The sequence below is a fragment of the Microtus ochrogaster genome, chromosome 2 (genome assembly GCF_000317375.1).
Source record: "Microtus ochrogaster isolate Prairie Vole_2 chromosome 2, MicOch1.0, whole genome shotgun sequence".
NCBI lineage: Eukaryota > Metazoa > Chordata > Mammalia > Rodentia > Cricetidae > Microtus > Microtus ochrogaster.
In genome coordinates this window covers 89,241,431-89,256,546 of record NC_022010.1, presented here as the reverse complement: position 1 = coordinate 89,256,546, position 15,116 = coordinate 89,241,431, and the positions used below count along the sequence as shown (strand labels likewise).

Sequence of the window (15,116 nt, the reverse complement as noted above, 5' to 3'; positions counted from 1 at the left end):
TTCTCCCTTATATCTTTTTTTTTTTTCATCAAGAGACAGGATCAGGTTTGAACCTGGAGCTCTCTATAAAGTGATCTGTCTATCTCTGGTTCTTAGCACTAGAGTTATGGGTGGATGTACCGCCAGGTCTAGATTTTACATGGATTATGCAGTCTTTATACTCAGAGAGCCTTCACACTTGCTTGGAGAGCACTGATTCATGTAAGCATCTCCCCAGACTCAAAATTGTTTAAAAATTGGGATGCTTATAAAAGTTTTAGTATAATTGTCTTATTTCAGGTAATGAAGTTGAATATTCTGATTAATGAGTCACAACCCCATCCTTTACATAACAAGAATGCCTTATGAGTAAAATTTACATTATATCACTTCTTTTGACCTTTGCTATACATTCATATCTCTAGTGCACTGATGTCATGTAGACATCTGTTTTGATTGCAATGGACTTAGAGTGAAGGCAGACTTTATTCATAAAATCACAAGCTTATTTCCAAGATATAATCAAGCCATATATTGACTCCATGTTTTCAATTGTCTTTGTATATTAATTTATATATCTTTGAGTACAGAACTTTTAATTTATCGAAAGAGTCCTGATCATTAGAACAGTTAAATACAGATACTTAGGCGTATATGTTGATGCTTACATACGTTTGTTGACTAAATCATTAGATGTATTTTATTTTCTGTGTCACCATCTTTCCTCATATATGTACATGCCTGGTGTCTGCAGAGGTCAGGAGAGAATGCTGGATCCACTGCAACTGGATGTAAGGGTGATTTTCACCACTATGTGAGTGCTGGAAACAGAACTCATGTTCTCTGAAAAAGAAGTCAGTTCTCTTAACCAATGAGCTGTCTCTTTCATCAGGGTGAGCTAAATATTAATCTCTCTGACTTTGGAGACTGGAGTACAAAGTTTACAGTCGCTGTACTCAGTTCCACAAAGAAGCATAGTGCAAATATTGCAATTTAAATTTGGATATGTACTTTTTTAAAAAACTAACAAAACTCTCACAAGATATATGAATGTGTCTTAAGAACTGCAGTATTTGAATCTAAGTAACAAAAAATTAAAGCATTACATATTTAAAGGTTACTATGCCTGCCAATCGACAATTGCTCCAGAATCTCACAATAGAACTACATGCAAACTTCTGTCTTCGTAGCATTTTTAAAGAAACAGTATCACTTAACTTTAATAATAAGCCTAATAAAACTTTAAAATGCTTTAAAGTGCTAACACTTAAATTTTTAAATTTAAAGTCACCATTAAAGCTAATAAGATTCTTGAAAATTACAGAAACAATATATCAATCGAAAGATTTCTGGTCCTAAACTAAACTTGTGTTGTAACAATTCTTACGCTTGTACTTTACCCTAAACCAACCAGCAAAGTGACATTTTAAGAAAGTGAATGGACCATATTTTATCTAATCTATAAAATTAAGTTATTATAGAGGAATATTGTAAGACAATAAATTACTACCTTCTTAGTAACTATAATTCTAATACAGTCATAAAAATGACAATGATATTGGAGCTGCTAACTTGTACTCGTTTTAAAATCATGGTAGGCAGTATTCTGTATTGAGAGCATGAAACTCCCAATATTTGGGGTTTGTTAAATAAAAAACAAGATCTCTTTACAACTATTCCTTCATTAAATAGAGCATAGCAAATAGTCAAGGCATTAGTGAAGTTCCTCTACTAAATGCTGGTGTCAAATTAAAATATTCACAGATAGCATAACATTTTTCTTTCAAGGGAGCAAGTAGATCAGTGCATAGAGACACAGTTTCATGTAGAAAGTGTTACAATCAATTTGATTTTGAATAATCAGATTTAGCAGTTTCTTCAACTTTTAGTCATCACGCTTATTGGTGACTTTTTTTACTAGTGTTACTAGTAAACACTAAGTACATTTTAATTTCAAAGAAATAAAGAATAAAAGGGATTTATAACAGAAGTGTTTAACTAAGGTGATTTTCATTAGTAGACACTTTTATAGTTTCAGAATTGAAGGTCATAGATCATAACATTTTATTCAGCATATGTCACACCATGGAGAATCTATAACCAACAGGCTTATTTTCAGAGTGCCCTTAATCAGGTCAGGTCATTCGTTACTATTACTCCAGCACTATGAGGTTAATTTAGGAGGGATGCGAGATATCATTTCTTAGATAATTTTTACAGCTAAAGTCTTTAATTATGGATCTAATTTAAATAATCCTTTGATATTAAAGTATCACAGGAACATTAAAGAAAATTCAAAGTCTCATCAAATATTATGTAACATGATTTTACTTGGAAGCATACAATCAGTTAATCTCTGTTCTCATTTGGAATATATCACACAAGACTTCTTACTCTCTAGTTTACACTGGACTTTATTTTATTGATTTTCTTGAGCTATATATTTTTATGTTGCCATCCCTTCCTCCTCCCTCCCGTTTAACCCTCTCCCATCGGTCTGGAGTGATGGCTCAGCTGTTAAAGGCTAGGCTCACAACCAAAATACAATGAACTTTATTAACTCCATAAAAGAGAGTTACAATTACCATTGGCATCTAAATTTCCATATGTTGTTTTACATTAATCATGGGCTCTGTAAATAAGAATTAGAAGTATTCTTATTCTAGATGTTGGGCTCTAAGTACTGCAGATAATGTGTTTCTATTTGCTGTGCTTGTCTACCACAAAATCCAAGTTCCAGACTATAGCACAGTTACTCCAGAGAGCACATAATTGATCTGGTATTATCAGATGGATGCACTAAATGAATTATGCATATTTGCATAAAGTGCTTTTCATCGCATACCTATACTCATAATTTTATGAGAAATTAGAAGAGACAATAACAGATTAAGTCATTTTATATCCCTCATGCCAATTTTTCAAGTCCATATTATATATCTCCAGGGATCAACAATCTGACTATAGCACATGAAAAAATTTAATGGAATGCGAGGAAGAACAATTATTTCCAAGTATGTTCATCAAGTGCAGGTCAGCACACAGGCCAGCAGCTAAGGATTTCAGCAGTGTGCTCACAAGCTAGCTGAAAATACTTCTCAGGTTTAAAGCTTGCATTTTCACCCTAATTTTTTCTCCAAAGCTGAAACAAACAAACAAGTAAACAAACAAAAAATATGTCCACTGCTATCTGGAAGTAGAAATTTATATTTTACATAACAAATTTACAATTTACATAACAAATTGCCATTTAAAATTAAATATCCTTTTAGATAAACACACAAGAGTAAACAGCTTAATAGCCTGTGAACAAAAGCTCGCTTCAATATCTGTCTATAGAAAGTCATAAATTTGTGATATATTTAAGCTTTATTTGCATAAACACTGTAATCTTGTAAATTAATTTTCTTTACTTTTCTATAATTTAGTTAAGCATCTATATAGCTATAAAATTAAAAGTAGGATATCTTAAGAAGTAATACAGTTCACAGACTGCTGATAGAATTTGATTATTCTGTCTTATTAGAGTCTTATTTACAATAAAAGATGTTAAACTAACATCATCAAGTCTCTTAAAAATTAAGTAAAAAGTTTCTAAAGCAATATCACACCCTTTGTAATAGTATTTCAGGAAACTTCCTATATTTGGTTGCCATCATTACAGTATCAGCAACTCCTATGATCCCTGACACTTTATATATTGAGTCTATTGCATGATTTAGTTATTGAACATTGACATAAATTACATTAAAATGATAGATTAAGTTTTCAGAAAATGGTACATATTTTTTGTTTGAACATCAACTAATGTATGTGTGTGTATTTTTATGTGTGTATGTCATATGATAAGCACTTCATATGACAATGTGATTTTATAACATGTTCCCGATTATCAATTCAAATATTGAAAAAACAAAATTTTATGCCAAATTTGAAGACAGGCTAAACGTTTATACTGGTTCAGACATTCCAATATGCAATGGATCCTTTATATATAGCAAGCACACTGCCTATCAAATAGCAGGTCTTTAGTAAATATGGTGAAAAGAATAAACGTTGACATTTTTAGAACATATATATTTAAAGACTAAAATTGTGTATCATATAAGAAGTCGTGTTGTTTATTCAAAAGGAATCTCTCTTTCCATCATTCTATAAAGATTTGTTACATTAATTGCATTTTAAAATATCACAAATATTCACATATACTGAAGTGTTTAAATTAGAAATTTTCTGCTCTCTATATTTTGAGTTTAAAGAAATGTTTATGGGCTCTTTTACTATCATGTGATTTTAATAGTTTTTTCAATGACCTTTTAGAGGGTATCTCACGCTAAAAGGTAAGTAACAGCTCAGGAAAGGTTTGAGTTATGTAAAATTTACTGAAGAGTCTTCCATTGTCCCTGTCCCACATATCATATACCTTTACATTCCTTTTTCCTGTTTCTAAACACTGTCTTCACATGTGTTATTCTTTATTTATACTCAGTGCAGAGAAGAGACTCGTGGAGAATATTTAAAAATATCGTGTGTCTTTTATGTGCAATATTAGTTGGAATTTTCATTTTTAAAACAGTATTGAAACACACAGATGCATTTAAAAGCAACTCTATTGCTTTTCATTCCCTAAACTTAGACTGGAAAACTATGCTGTCCTATGTAGATGACCAAGCCTACTTCAATCATCATCTACTCTGACTGACACACACACACACACACACACACACACACACACACAAATAACTACAAACAGAAAGCTGTGGTGAAGGAAAAGAATAAGAACATTGCATTTGATCTATCAGCATCATGTACAGTATTTTGAAACAGGAAAATCTTACTAAGATTAGAAAAAAAAAACTTTCAAAGGAGAGACACAGAAAGTCTTTTACACGGAGGCCTTATCACCAAATCCATTAATACATTTACCTATATCATTATGCAGTCTATAAATATATCAAATATACTTACATCATTGTTCATTTTTATGATAATTCCTTTGGGGAGGTTGTTTGGTTTATATTTTCATATCATTGTTTGTCTTTGAAGGAAGTTAGGACAGGAACCCGGCCGCAGGGGCTGACCCAGAGGCGGTAGAGGAGTGTGCTGCTTTGTCTCATATGAGACCTTTTATACTAGTCAGCTTGAAATGGAAAACATGGGAAATGGGCTACGTACATTTGTGAGTTATTTTTGATTTTATGAATTCCCTTCACCCACTGATTATGAATAATCACAAATTAAGGCCATTTAATGGGGTATGTATGATACAATATCTAATTCAGATTCTCAAAAAATAAAATAAATAAAATCAGTATGCTGGATATACCTATTTGCTTCTTTCTGTCTCTATTGCCAGTGCTCTAGGCCAGGCTTTCACAATCATTCTCCTGAACAATAGCCAAACTCCTGCTTTTGTTCTTTCACACCTCCAGCCACCAAGATGGACCCGAGTTCCCTTACCGTCCATTTTATCTGAGATAATATTAAAGCCTGGCTTCTTACCATGATTTCATTTTCCATTCATTAAGTTTGTTTGCCCTCTTTAAAGCTATACTATTTCAATTTCTTTCTTTGCTCAGTAAGCTCCAGTCATACTGGACTGAGTTCTTCACAGTTCTTCACAAACGATTTCCCTCTAGAGTAAGTGTACTTCTTGCTCAGAACAAGTTATTTGTTTTTCTTCCCTGAGGATGAGGCTTAAACTGCACCTCAACACAGGCCCTTTTCAACAGCATCATTTAAAACAATGTGTTTGTCCTATGACTTTTTATTTTGATGCTTTAGTTGTTTTGTCTGACTCTTTTTTCTTTCTCTTTGTGTTTGTTTGTTTTTACTATTTAACAGATTGTACGGGAGGACATAATATGTCCACCATCTCCACTTTTTCTTATCACCTAAATTTTATTACTTTTGTTTATATATAATATATATTTTTATATATAGTAATATATAATTTTTGCTATTTTTGAAAGTTAAGGTTTTTTAATTAATTTATTATTATTATGTGTATATGTCTGGATATGTGTATGTGTGCACATGTCGGTGGCCAAGGTGGCCAATAGAATAATCTCAGTGGATATGCGATTGTAAGTCATCAAATGTGGGAGATAGAAAACAAAGTCCTTTCCCTTACCATGCACTTTCTATCCCCGAGCCATCTCTTTAGTCACTAAATTTTAGATTCTGGAAACAATATTCAATATAGTCAAGATAAAGCAGTGATAAAAAGCAATATATTTTTCAAATTTAAGGCATTAATGTTAATATATGTAAGTGTTAAGGTTATTCAATTGTTATAGACATGTTTATTAATTTGGTATTCTTATTTAGTTAAATGATTGGCAAACACACATCCTTTTTATTATGTAGCTATGCATATTGATGTCTACCAAGTTTAGACTGCCAAGAAATTTTAAACCAAAGGAAGGAGACATCTATGAATTTTGCACTGTAGTTGAGTTTCAAGCAGAACTTTTTTTTTCTTTTTACAACAAATGGAACATATAGTAGAAAAGTTGGGTAGGAGGACAGAAAAGTGGTTGTTGTGATTGTGTAAGAGAGAAAAATTTTGTAGTTAAATATAAAAGATAGTGAAATAGAGAATGGTTTTGTTGTCAAATGCAAGATTTGTTATGAAGTCTCCTGGACTCAAAGGTCGTATCATATATTTCATCTTCTTTTATACCTTTGAAAAGAACATTTTCTTCATTTGAAAATTAACATTATATTAATATTTAATAATTTTATTTATGTTACTTCTAAAGGATATAACTTTAATGAACATGTTTTGTGCCATAAGATTTTCAGATGCAGTCAATTTGTAACTTAGAGCAAATAATATACAGAATCTGATGAGCACACTGGAACCAGTAAAAATATTTTATTTTTCATATTGCATGTTTTTCCTAATAACTCCACAACTTGAACTTCCTATTTATAATAAAAACAAATTATAGGTTTTACATATAATTATGTCAAAAAGGACATATGATAATAATCTCAAACAACCCTACAACTATAAATAGTTTATCTTGGATAATAGTTACTATTTTGAAGAATCTTACAGAAATATTTTTGGTAAATTATCTAATTTTTCTAATTTTAAGACTACATTAACTACTTTTTGTATTTCTTTAGTTTTAACAATTTATGAATGATGTTTCTGATATTGCAACTAATTTTATTGTAGGGAGATATTTCTCTTTAACATGTTTACTTATATTTACATACAGCTGCAGAATTCTTGCTATCATTTCACCATAATCAATAAATTAAAAAAAACTCCTAGGACCATGGCAACTTTACTTGTGTGTTTGTCCAGTATTGTCTTATAACAAGTCATATCACACAATAGATATAATATCACATAATAGTGATAAATCCACTGCTTTTCCTAATTGAACAAGTTGACTTGATGAATTATTTTGTGTGCAATTCATTATTTTTATAACATGAGCACCCTAACAGATGCATCAACTCATTTAGACTATATGGTACCCTGCTAAGGGAGAGTAATCTTTGAATAAATAGATCCCTGATGACCAGTAACTATTATAATTTTTACATTTGGTTAATTTACACATGAAGCAAGACTAGGTTTTCTATTCACTAGTAAGGGGATTCAAGGTTATACATCTTCAGAGATTAAAATATGAGTTTAAATAAAATATACCAATACCTCAATGATACTGTGATTCAAAAAAAATAGAAGTGGAAATAATGGCACATGAGAGACAGTCTAACAGAACGTGTGTGTCTACTTAATCAGAGGAAGTGATATTACCATTACATTCACATTGATTCAAAGAGCATTGGGAAATAGAAACAAAGTCAATCTAATCTATTTATCTTTACAGCATATAGTTTTACATCCAGTTCAAAGACAAGAAGCCTTGTCTATAGTGAGCTTCCCCTTAGTCCATCCTGAAAGGGAGATAGCCCACTTCTTGTCAGAATCATTATTTGACCCTGTCTTAGTGTGGAAGATTAGGGATGGGGTAGGAGGTCAGAGGGTGAATGCAGTCTATTCATCCATGAAGGATTTTATATATAATCATTTGGCAAAAGTAGACACAGAGCAATGACAATTCAATTTGTGACTGCCCTTAATCAAGAAGGAAGGTTATACAAAAATGAAAATTTGTTCCATATAAAAAGCAGGTTTCAAAAAATAATAAAATTATAAGCAATATGAAAAGAATCTTCTAAAAACTTAGTGTTAATCACATCTCTGACATTTATTTTTTATTTATTACAATTAAATGCAAATTTTACTTGAATCTTTTGTGCTTTTCATATAATCTGTCACATTCCACCTTTTAGATAGACAAGCACTAATGTTCAGCTTGCTGTCTCATAATAAAATTACAAATGAAGAAATATTTCTCTAAAATATCAGATAAGTAATTTATAGAAGATCGATATTTTATTATTAATTTTCCTGATTATTTTAGTATTCTCTCAATCTGTGAGGCTAAACCTATAATTATTACAGTATAACAAATAACCATTTATTACTGATGAAAATGTGACCATAGTTTGTAACTTTGTATTGGAGAACAGACTCAATTTTATCGAACTTTATTTTGGCTACTGATAATTTTATACTTGCACTTTTAGTATATTAACACAAATCCAAATTAAAAGCTTTATTAAGTAATATTTAATGGTCCTTTTAAGTTGCTAGGATAGCTAGAAAATACTCCCAAGCACTAAGTTACGTAAATTGAAACTAACAATAAAGTTCATATGTTTCCTATTTACTCTAGGTTAAAAAAAATCATTAAGAAGAATGAGAAATTCATTAATAGAAAGAAGAAAATCAATCTAAGAGGTTAGAAACAGCTCCACTAGTTTTTTTGCATTTGTTATAAATGTTCATAAAGTCATAGTTGAGTACGACCTGCTTTAGTAGAATGGTACTTTAGTTTTGGGATATTCACTTGTGTTTTATACACCTGAATAAAGCCAGGGCCTAGGACTGGTGCTGACTTACATAGGTACTATAGGTATTAACTATTCAGAAAAATTCAGCCTGCAATCACTTCAAACTTTGTAGTGAACATGAATCTCAATCTTCATACATTTTTAATTTCCATAGACAATAATATCGGTATTATATACATATCTGACTTCCTCATTTTTAAAAATTGTTTTCCTTCCAAATAAATGGTCAAGTAAATAACTATATATCATTTTCAACAGTCATTTTATTTCCACGTGAGTAAACTAAACTACATCTGAGTACTTAATAACAATAATCCTTGAAGATTGATGAGGGACACGTCTGAAATTATACCTCTGTGGACGTGTATGGCATTATAGCTGCTGTCACCCACATGACAATGTTACAGGGAATATGTATGTATGTATATATATATATATATTACAAATAATACATAATTGTGATTGCATATTCTTCAGATAAAAAATAATAAGTAAAACGTATCAATAATATTACTTATCAACAGAAATATGTGAATGTTTTCTGAATGACAGCTTCGTTTCTCGATAAAGTAATATGGCCACATACACACTTAGGACAAAAGTAAGGCTTTGGTCTTTGGCTTGCCTTCTCTCTCAACCTCCTATCAAGCACAAAGTCCACTCTCTCATCTGACCTCTATTGGTACTTTCAGAAATTGTCCTCTTGACCATTACACATGGATCTTACCTCTTAAATGGCAAGTGTAATTGATCAAAAGTGCAATAGACTTGAAGTCTGTGCAGAGTGTCTTTGTTAACAGGTGACATCTTGGTGATCCTCACCATATCAGAGAGAGCATCCAGACAGGTATTGCTAGAAAACTTTTGTGGTCATTTGATACTTAGCGTGAAAGCCATGTAGGACATGCAGATGATGTTTTTCTATATCCTTAACCATTCATAGCAGAAATCCGAAGAGATATATTTCATGAAGAAAAAAAATGAGTGAAAGGAAAAAATACTCAAATATTTTACATGCTTTTCATCATTTTCCCCCACACAGTATCTGCTTTCACTTTTCCACTACCCTATTGGTAAAAGTCCTCTAAATATCCCATAACAACTAGACTTTATGAATAGGATATTCATAACTTGGAATCTCAGATTTAGCACTCACTCGTCTGCCCAGGTCTTTCAAAAATAGAAACAGCAACACAGATATGCGAGCATCTGTTGCAAGAATAATTTGAAAAAGTGAATGGTTGACAAAGTTAAGCAGCTGAGTAAGGTCTACCCACAGTTACTAGAGAACACGGGCTGATCATTGGTTACAGGTGAATAGGTACAGCCAGAGTCATGACCTTTCTGTCAAGAAGCTAAGAAGGAAAATCCACACACTGCTGTTTTGAGAAAAATTCTCCAAGAAGCAGTTAGGTCTGTGCCACACACGTTGACCTCCAGTGAGGACTGCACAATCAGAAGCAATGAGACAAATGCCACTAAGCAACCCATGTGCTGAGGAAGCTCAAGCATTGGAAAGAATTCTAGAGAGAAAAGGAAGAGAGCTCCAGGGGCAGCTGGACCCAGGCAACGCAGTCAGGGCTCTCAGATTAGGAAACATCCTAGACATCACAGTGTGGCAAATCCAGAGGAGCTGACCCAGTGCACAAAGTTACCTGCATAGTGGACAAGAGAGCTCACTCCCAAGGCACCCTCCTGCCCCAGCCCTTTGGCTTGTCCCTTACCTTGGTTGGAGACGTGACTGCAGTCGCCCGTCCAAGCTGTCAGCAGAGGCAAGAAGAAACCAAATTGCAAAAGAAATTCCCGGACTTCGCAGCCCCCCATGGCTCTCACTGGCTCTCTTCTCCTCTCCTTTAAAAAGAAGTGGCAGTAACGCAGCCAGGTGTTCCTGATAGGGTGGGGGTCCTGGCCCGAGCTCTCTTCTTCTTCCTCCTCCTCTTCCTCCTCCACCCGGCCCGCAGGGGAAGTCCCGGGGCGCCCCCCGCGCGAGGCCCCGTGAGCAGGGCACGAGGGTCCAGGCTGTCCAGGTGCAGGAGCAGCTGCTTCGGAGGAGGGTGCTGCCTGCGCCGCCGGGGAGCTCCGGGCGGCCAGAGGCGAGGGGAATTGCATCCACCTCCGTGTCCCGCTCCAGCGAGGAGGACTATTCACTTGGGCCCAAGAGAGCGCGCACACAAGAGCGAGCTCAGGCTATAGTTTGGGGGAGGGGATGAAGGACGGGGGAGGATGCCTGAAAGAGGGTACTGGGGGTTAATAGAGATGTCCAGACGGGTAGTGAAGGTGCAGTTCTGGACACCCAAACGTCTCTCTGCACCCAAGTTGACACTTGCAGAGCCCAGAGCAGAAGGTGGCACAGCAAATAGCAAGGGTAGCTTGGGCGACCAGAACTTTCCCTTGGCTGGTGTCTGGGGAACCCGGCAATGAGGCTCCGCCGGGTATCCAGTGGTCCCAGGGAGCAGCGGACTGAGCGCTCAGCCTCTTCACTGAGTGACCTGGTCTGAGTGTCAAGTCGTAGCCACCACAGATTAGGTGGCATATGCGCCTCCCGCCGGCCGTGGCAGAGGCTTACTTTCTGGGTTTCACTGAAGCTACCTTAGTCCCCCAATCCCTTGCGTCCCTCCTCCCCCATATAATGTTAGACTGTCAGCTCTGGACACCACCTTCCTTTTTGCCACATTTCTCCCGCTGGAAGGGCTGAGGGTTGCAAGTCAGCGCCCTGGGCACAGCTTGGCGATGGTAGTGGTCAGTTCTGAAGTGTCTGAGTGCCAGCCTCCCAAACTTGGCCACCAGAGCGAACCAACAAGCTTTCTGGCCACCTCTCCTGTTCCAAGTCTTTGGAAAGCAGCGATAGAGAGGAGTCTCTGCAGGCTGGAAGTAGACTGGTGCCTAGCACCTTGGCTCGCCTAGGTCTTCGCTTCGGCATATGGGGGTGACTTCGCCAGGGAGGTCACCAGCATCATCATGGCAGCCCTGGTGTCTGGCTTCCGAGGACCTCGACAGTCCGCTGATCCGCTGAGGCAGTTGTGGCGGGCTAAGCGCTGAGAGCAGCCCTAGAGCTTAGCTCTGCGTGGCCAAGTCCGAAGCAGAGTGCGCGCGGCTTCTGGTGCGCTCTCGTCCAGACGCCCCTTCTCAGAATGCGCTGCCTCCCAGTTCCGGGCGCTCCTAAGCCGCTGTACTGGCTACTTGGTGGGATCTGACTGGGCAGAGGAACAGGATTAGCTGATGGGAAGGGGTGTTGCCACCTGCCTTCTCCGAGCAGTCGCCCTGCTGCCTGCCGAGACCGGTGCTTGGAGGGCAGGGCCCTAGAGCGCTGCTGAGCTCGGTGCAGCCCCGAGATCTGGCAGCAGCTGTGACTCAGGTGCAGCCAATTCGGCGCTAGAGGGGGTTAGTAGACAACAAAAATTCCCTCACTGCTTAAAGGTGTAAGAACTGGCTACACCTGCGAAAAGGCAGGAGGATGGTTTTAGGCTAAACTTACAGTATTTGTTGAGTCTCATTGTAGAGACCTTATCACCGGCATTGTAATTTCTGGAATGCATTAGTTAACGTCGTTCTCGTTTTCGTTATTGAAGAGACGCAGATTGACTCTCTTGAGCAAGGATTTAAACAACAACAACAACAAAAAATCCATCTCCGAAGGCAGCAGGAAGGGGTTATTTGAAGGTTTATTGACGGCACTGGAGAAAAGTAAAGCGAATTTGTATAGCATAGAGAGGATATTTTCCAAGTGGACAGGGGGTTCAGATAGGGGATGGTTGTGTCAGTGACCTTAAAGGGGTAGGTCTAAGACAAAAGTGTTCCATATTTTACCAGAAATTCTGGAAATGAAGCGGGTTTCCAGGCATTTTGATGATGCACAGAGTTGTGTGTGGTTCACATTCTAGTTAAGGGAATTTAGCCCATGCCTTACAGTCAGTCAATCAGAGGAAAAAAGACAGGAGCAACGGCCGGCCGGAATCTAAAGCTGCTCTCTCTCATGGAGAGAAATGTAACGTGCAAGTGTGATGACGCTTTCTAATTGGTGGCTACTTTCACAGTCATTTTGAATTCATACACATCTTTTCAAAGATGTCCAGGCCAATTTAAATGTATGCAAATCACATCTACAAAGATGGAGTTCATATGCCAGTGTTTACAGTAGTAAAATCTGATTTTGTTACTCACTTACCAGTGTTACTGATATTGACGAATGGCATAGGCACTTGCAAATTCAATTTAGTTTACTAACTCAGGTGTAAAATAAAAATCTACATGAGCACACCACAAGAAGTTCTGTCTAATCTTTTCCGAGTGCATAATGACTGTGCTGGTGGTTTAATTATATGTAATAATTCCTTTTCTGCTTATTCTCAGTGGAAAATAATTAACATAATTTCAGCATCACATTTATAAATGAACATTTAAACTCACGTTTTTATGTTTTATTTGAATCTTAAATTTGAAAGAATTTATTATAAACAATGAAACAGTCAGAAGCTACACTTAAAATCATATTAGAAGGGAATGATTCTAATGGAAAGAAAATGAAGGGAATAACAAACAGAAGCAAAGCTGTGGGTCATTTTCCAAGACTCATGCTAAATATCATAGCAGAATACGATGTCTGAACTTCAAAGTAGCTCTAGCACTTGATTATACTGAATTTCCCTTCTAGCTCCTCTTCACTCCTTGTTTGAATAAGACATGGCAGAGCGTCACTTAATATGTATCCTCTATTTAGATGATGGCTGTCTTACTGATTGTGTCTTTTTAAGAAAAAAATAGTGACAAGATTTTTTTCCCCATATTAAAGCATGTGTCATATGTTTAGAAATACTTTGATACTGTTTGTTTCTTGAATTTTTAGAAGATAGGGAAAACTTATTCATTATCCAAGTACTTTATTAAGGTATATAAGTAAATTAATCCACGAGTTGGATTGCGATTATTATGCATAAACTTTATAATAACATTAATTAATAAAGCAACTTAACCATATATATATATATTCCTACATAATATACCTACATATATGCATTCTAATTTTTTTATATATTCACTCAGAAAAGATTTAAGTGTAAACTATTTTGTATGAATAAAACTAATTTTTTGTATAAGGCTGCCTTGGAACACTCAGGCCTAAACTAAAGGGGATAGCTCCATCAACTAGCTGCCGTCAGGGCACAGAGAGCCCGTGGAAAAGGAGACAGAGTGTAAGAGAGAAAGGAAATGGAGGACTTCAGGATGCCAAGGCGCCTTAAATCAACAGGAGCAGTGTGCACAGGTCTGCACCAGGTCCTTCCTGCTTAGTGTTTTTATGCGATTCCTGAGTGCAAAAATAAGTAGGTGTCTCTTATTCTTATGCCTATTCTTGGGCTCTTTTCCTTCTGTTGGTTTGCTTTATCAAACTTCAATGTGCTGATGTTCTGTTTTAGCATCTATTTTATTTTAGGTTCATCCCTTAGAATCTTGACTGTTTTCTAATGAGCGACAGAAAGGGGGTGGATCCAAATGGAAAGGGAGGTAGGGAGTAACAGGGATGCCTGGAGGAAGGGCAAAGCATAATATGTGTGAGGAAAAACAATCTATTTTAAATAAAGGACAAGAAATAATAACTAGAAATAGTAAGATAAAACGCAGCCATTGGAATCCTGTCTGAACTAGATGCAGTTACTAAGCAGAGATACACTTCCATTTTGCTTTTTTAGCAGTGTTGTCATATTTGCTGACATGTGACAGTTTCAAAATTATAAGCCTCTCAAAGAACCAGATGCAATATTCATGTAGATTTATCTGCACTTGTCTATTTGAGTCATACCCATATTCATAAAGATATTCACGTCCCATTTTTCAGAGCTATATTTCTCAGAATTCTTTTGTATTCTTTCAGAGCATTGTTCTTCAAGATATATGTGATCTCCTTTCAGGTAAGAAATGATTAAATTTTTATTAAGTGAAAGATATGTGACACAAAAACCCAGTCCAACTATTTACTTATAGTAGAAAAAAAACAGTATTCAATACTATTTGCTTTGTAAAATGATGAAAAGATTGGAGATTTAACCTGCAATTAATTCCCTTGAGGAAAAACAAGAAGGATTATATTGTTTAATACTCAGCATGTTTCAAGGATGGGGAAATCTCAAGTATATTATTCTGGCAGAAAAGTAAATTAATCCATTTACAGAAGCAATTTGCATTCTCTAAGGTCAAGA

At 35.9% G+C, this 15,116-nt stretch overlaps 1 protein-coding gene across 4 annotated transcripts in view; it reads right to left on the bottom strand.

Moving 5' to 3' along the window:
- Window positions 1-12,214, bottom strand: part of Epha6 (EPH receptor A6) — a 918,005-nt gene extending 905,791 nt beyond the window's left edge. For 3 of the 4 annotated variants that reach the window (XM_026787030.1, XM_013353099.2, XM_013352834.2), the window contains exon 1: window positions 10,650-12,214. In XM_026787030.1, the coding sequence (XP_026642831.1) occupies window positions 10,650-11,034 (385 nt within the window). In that variant the 5' untranslated portion in view covers window positions 11,035-12,214. The remainder of the gene's footprint in view (window positions 1-10,649) is intronic. The other variant, XM_026787032.1, reaches the window with a different exon arrangement.
- Between the last annotated feature and the right edge of the window lie 2,902 nt (window positions 12,215-15,116).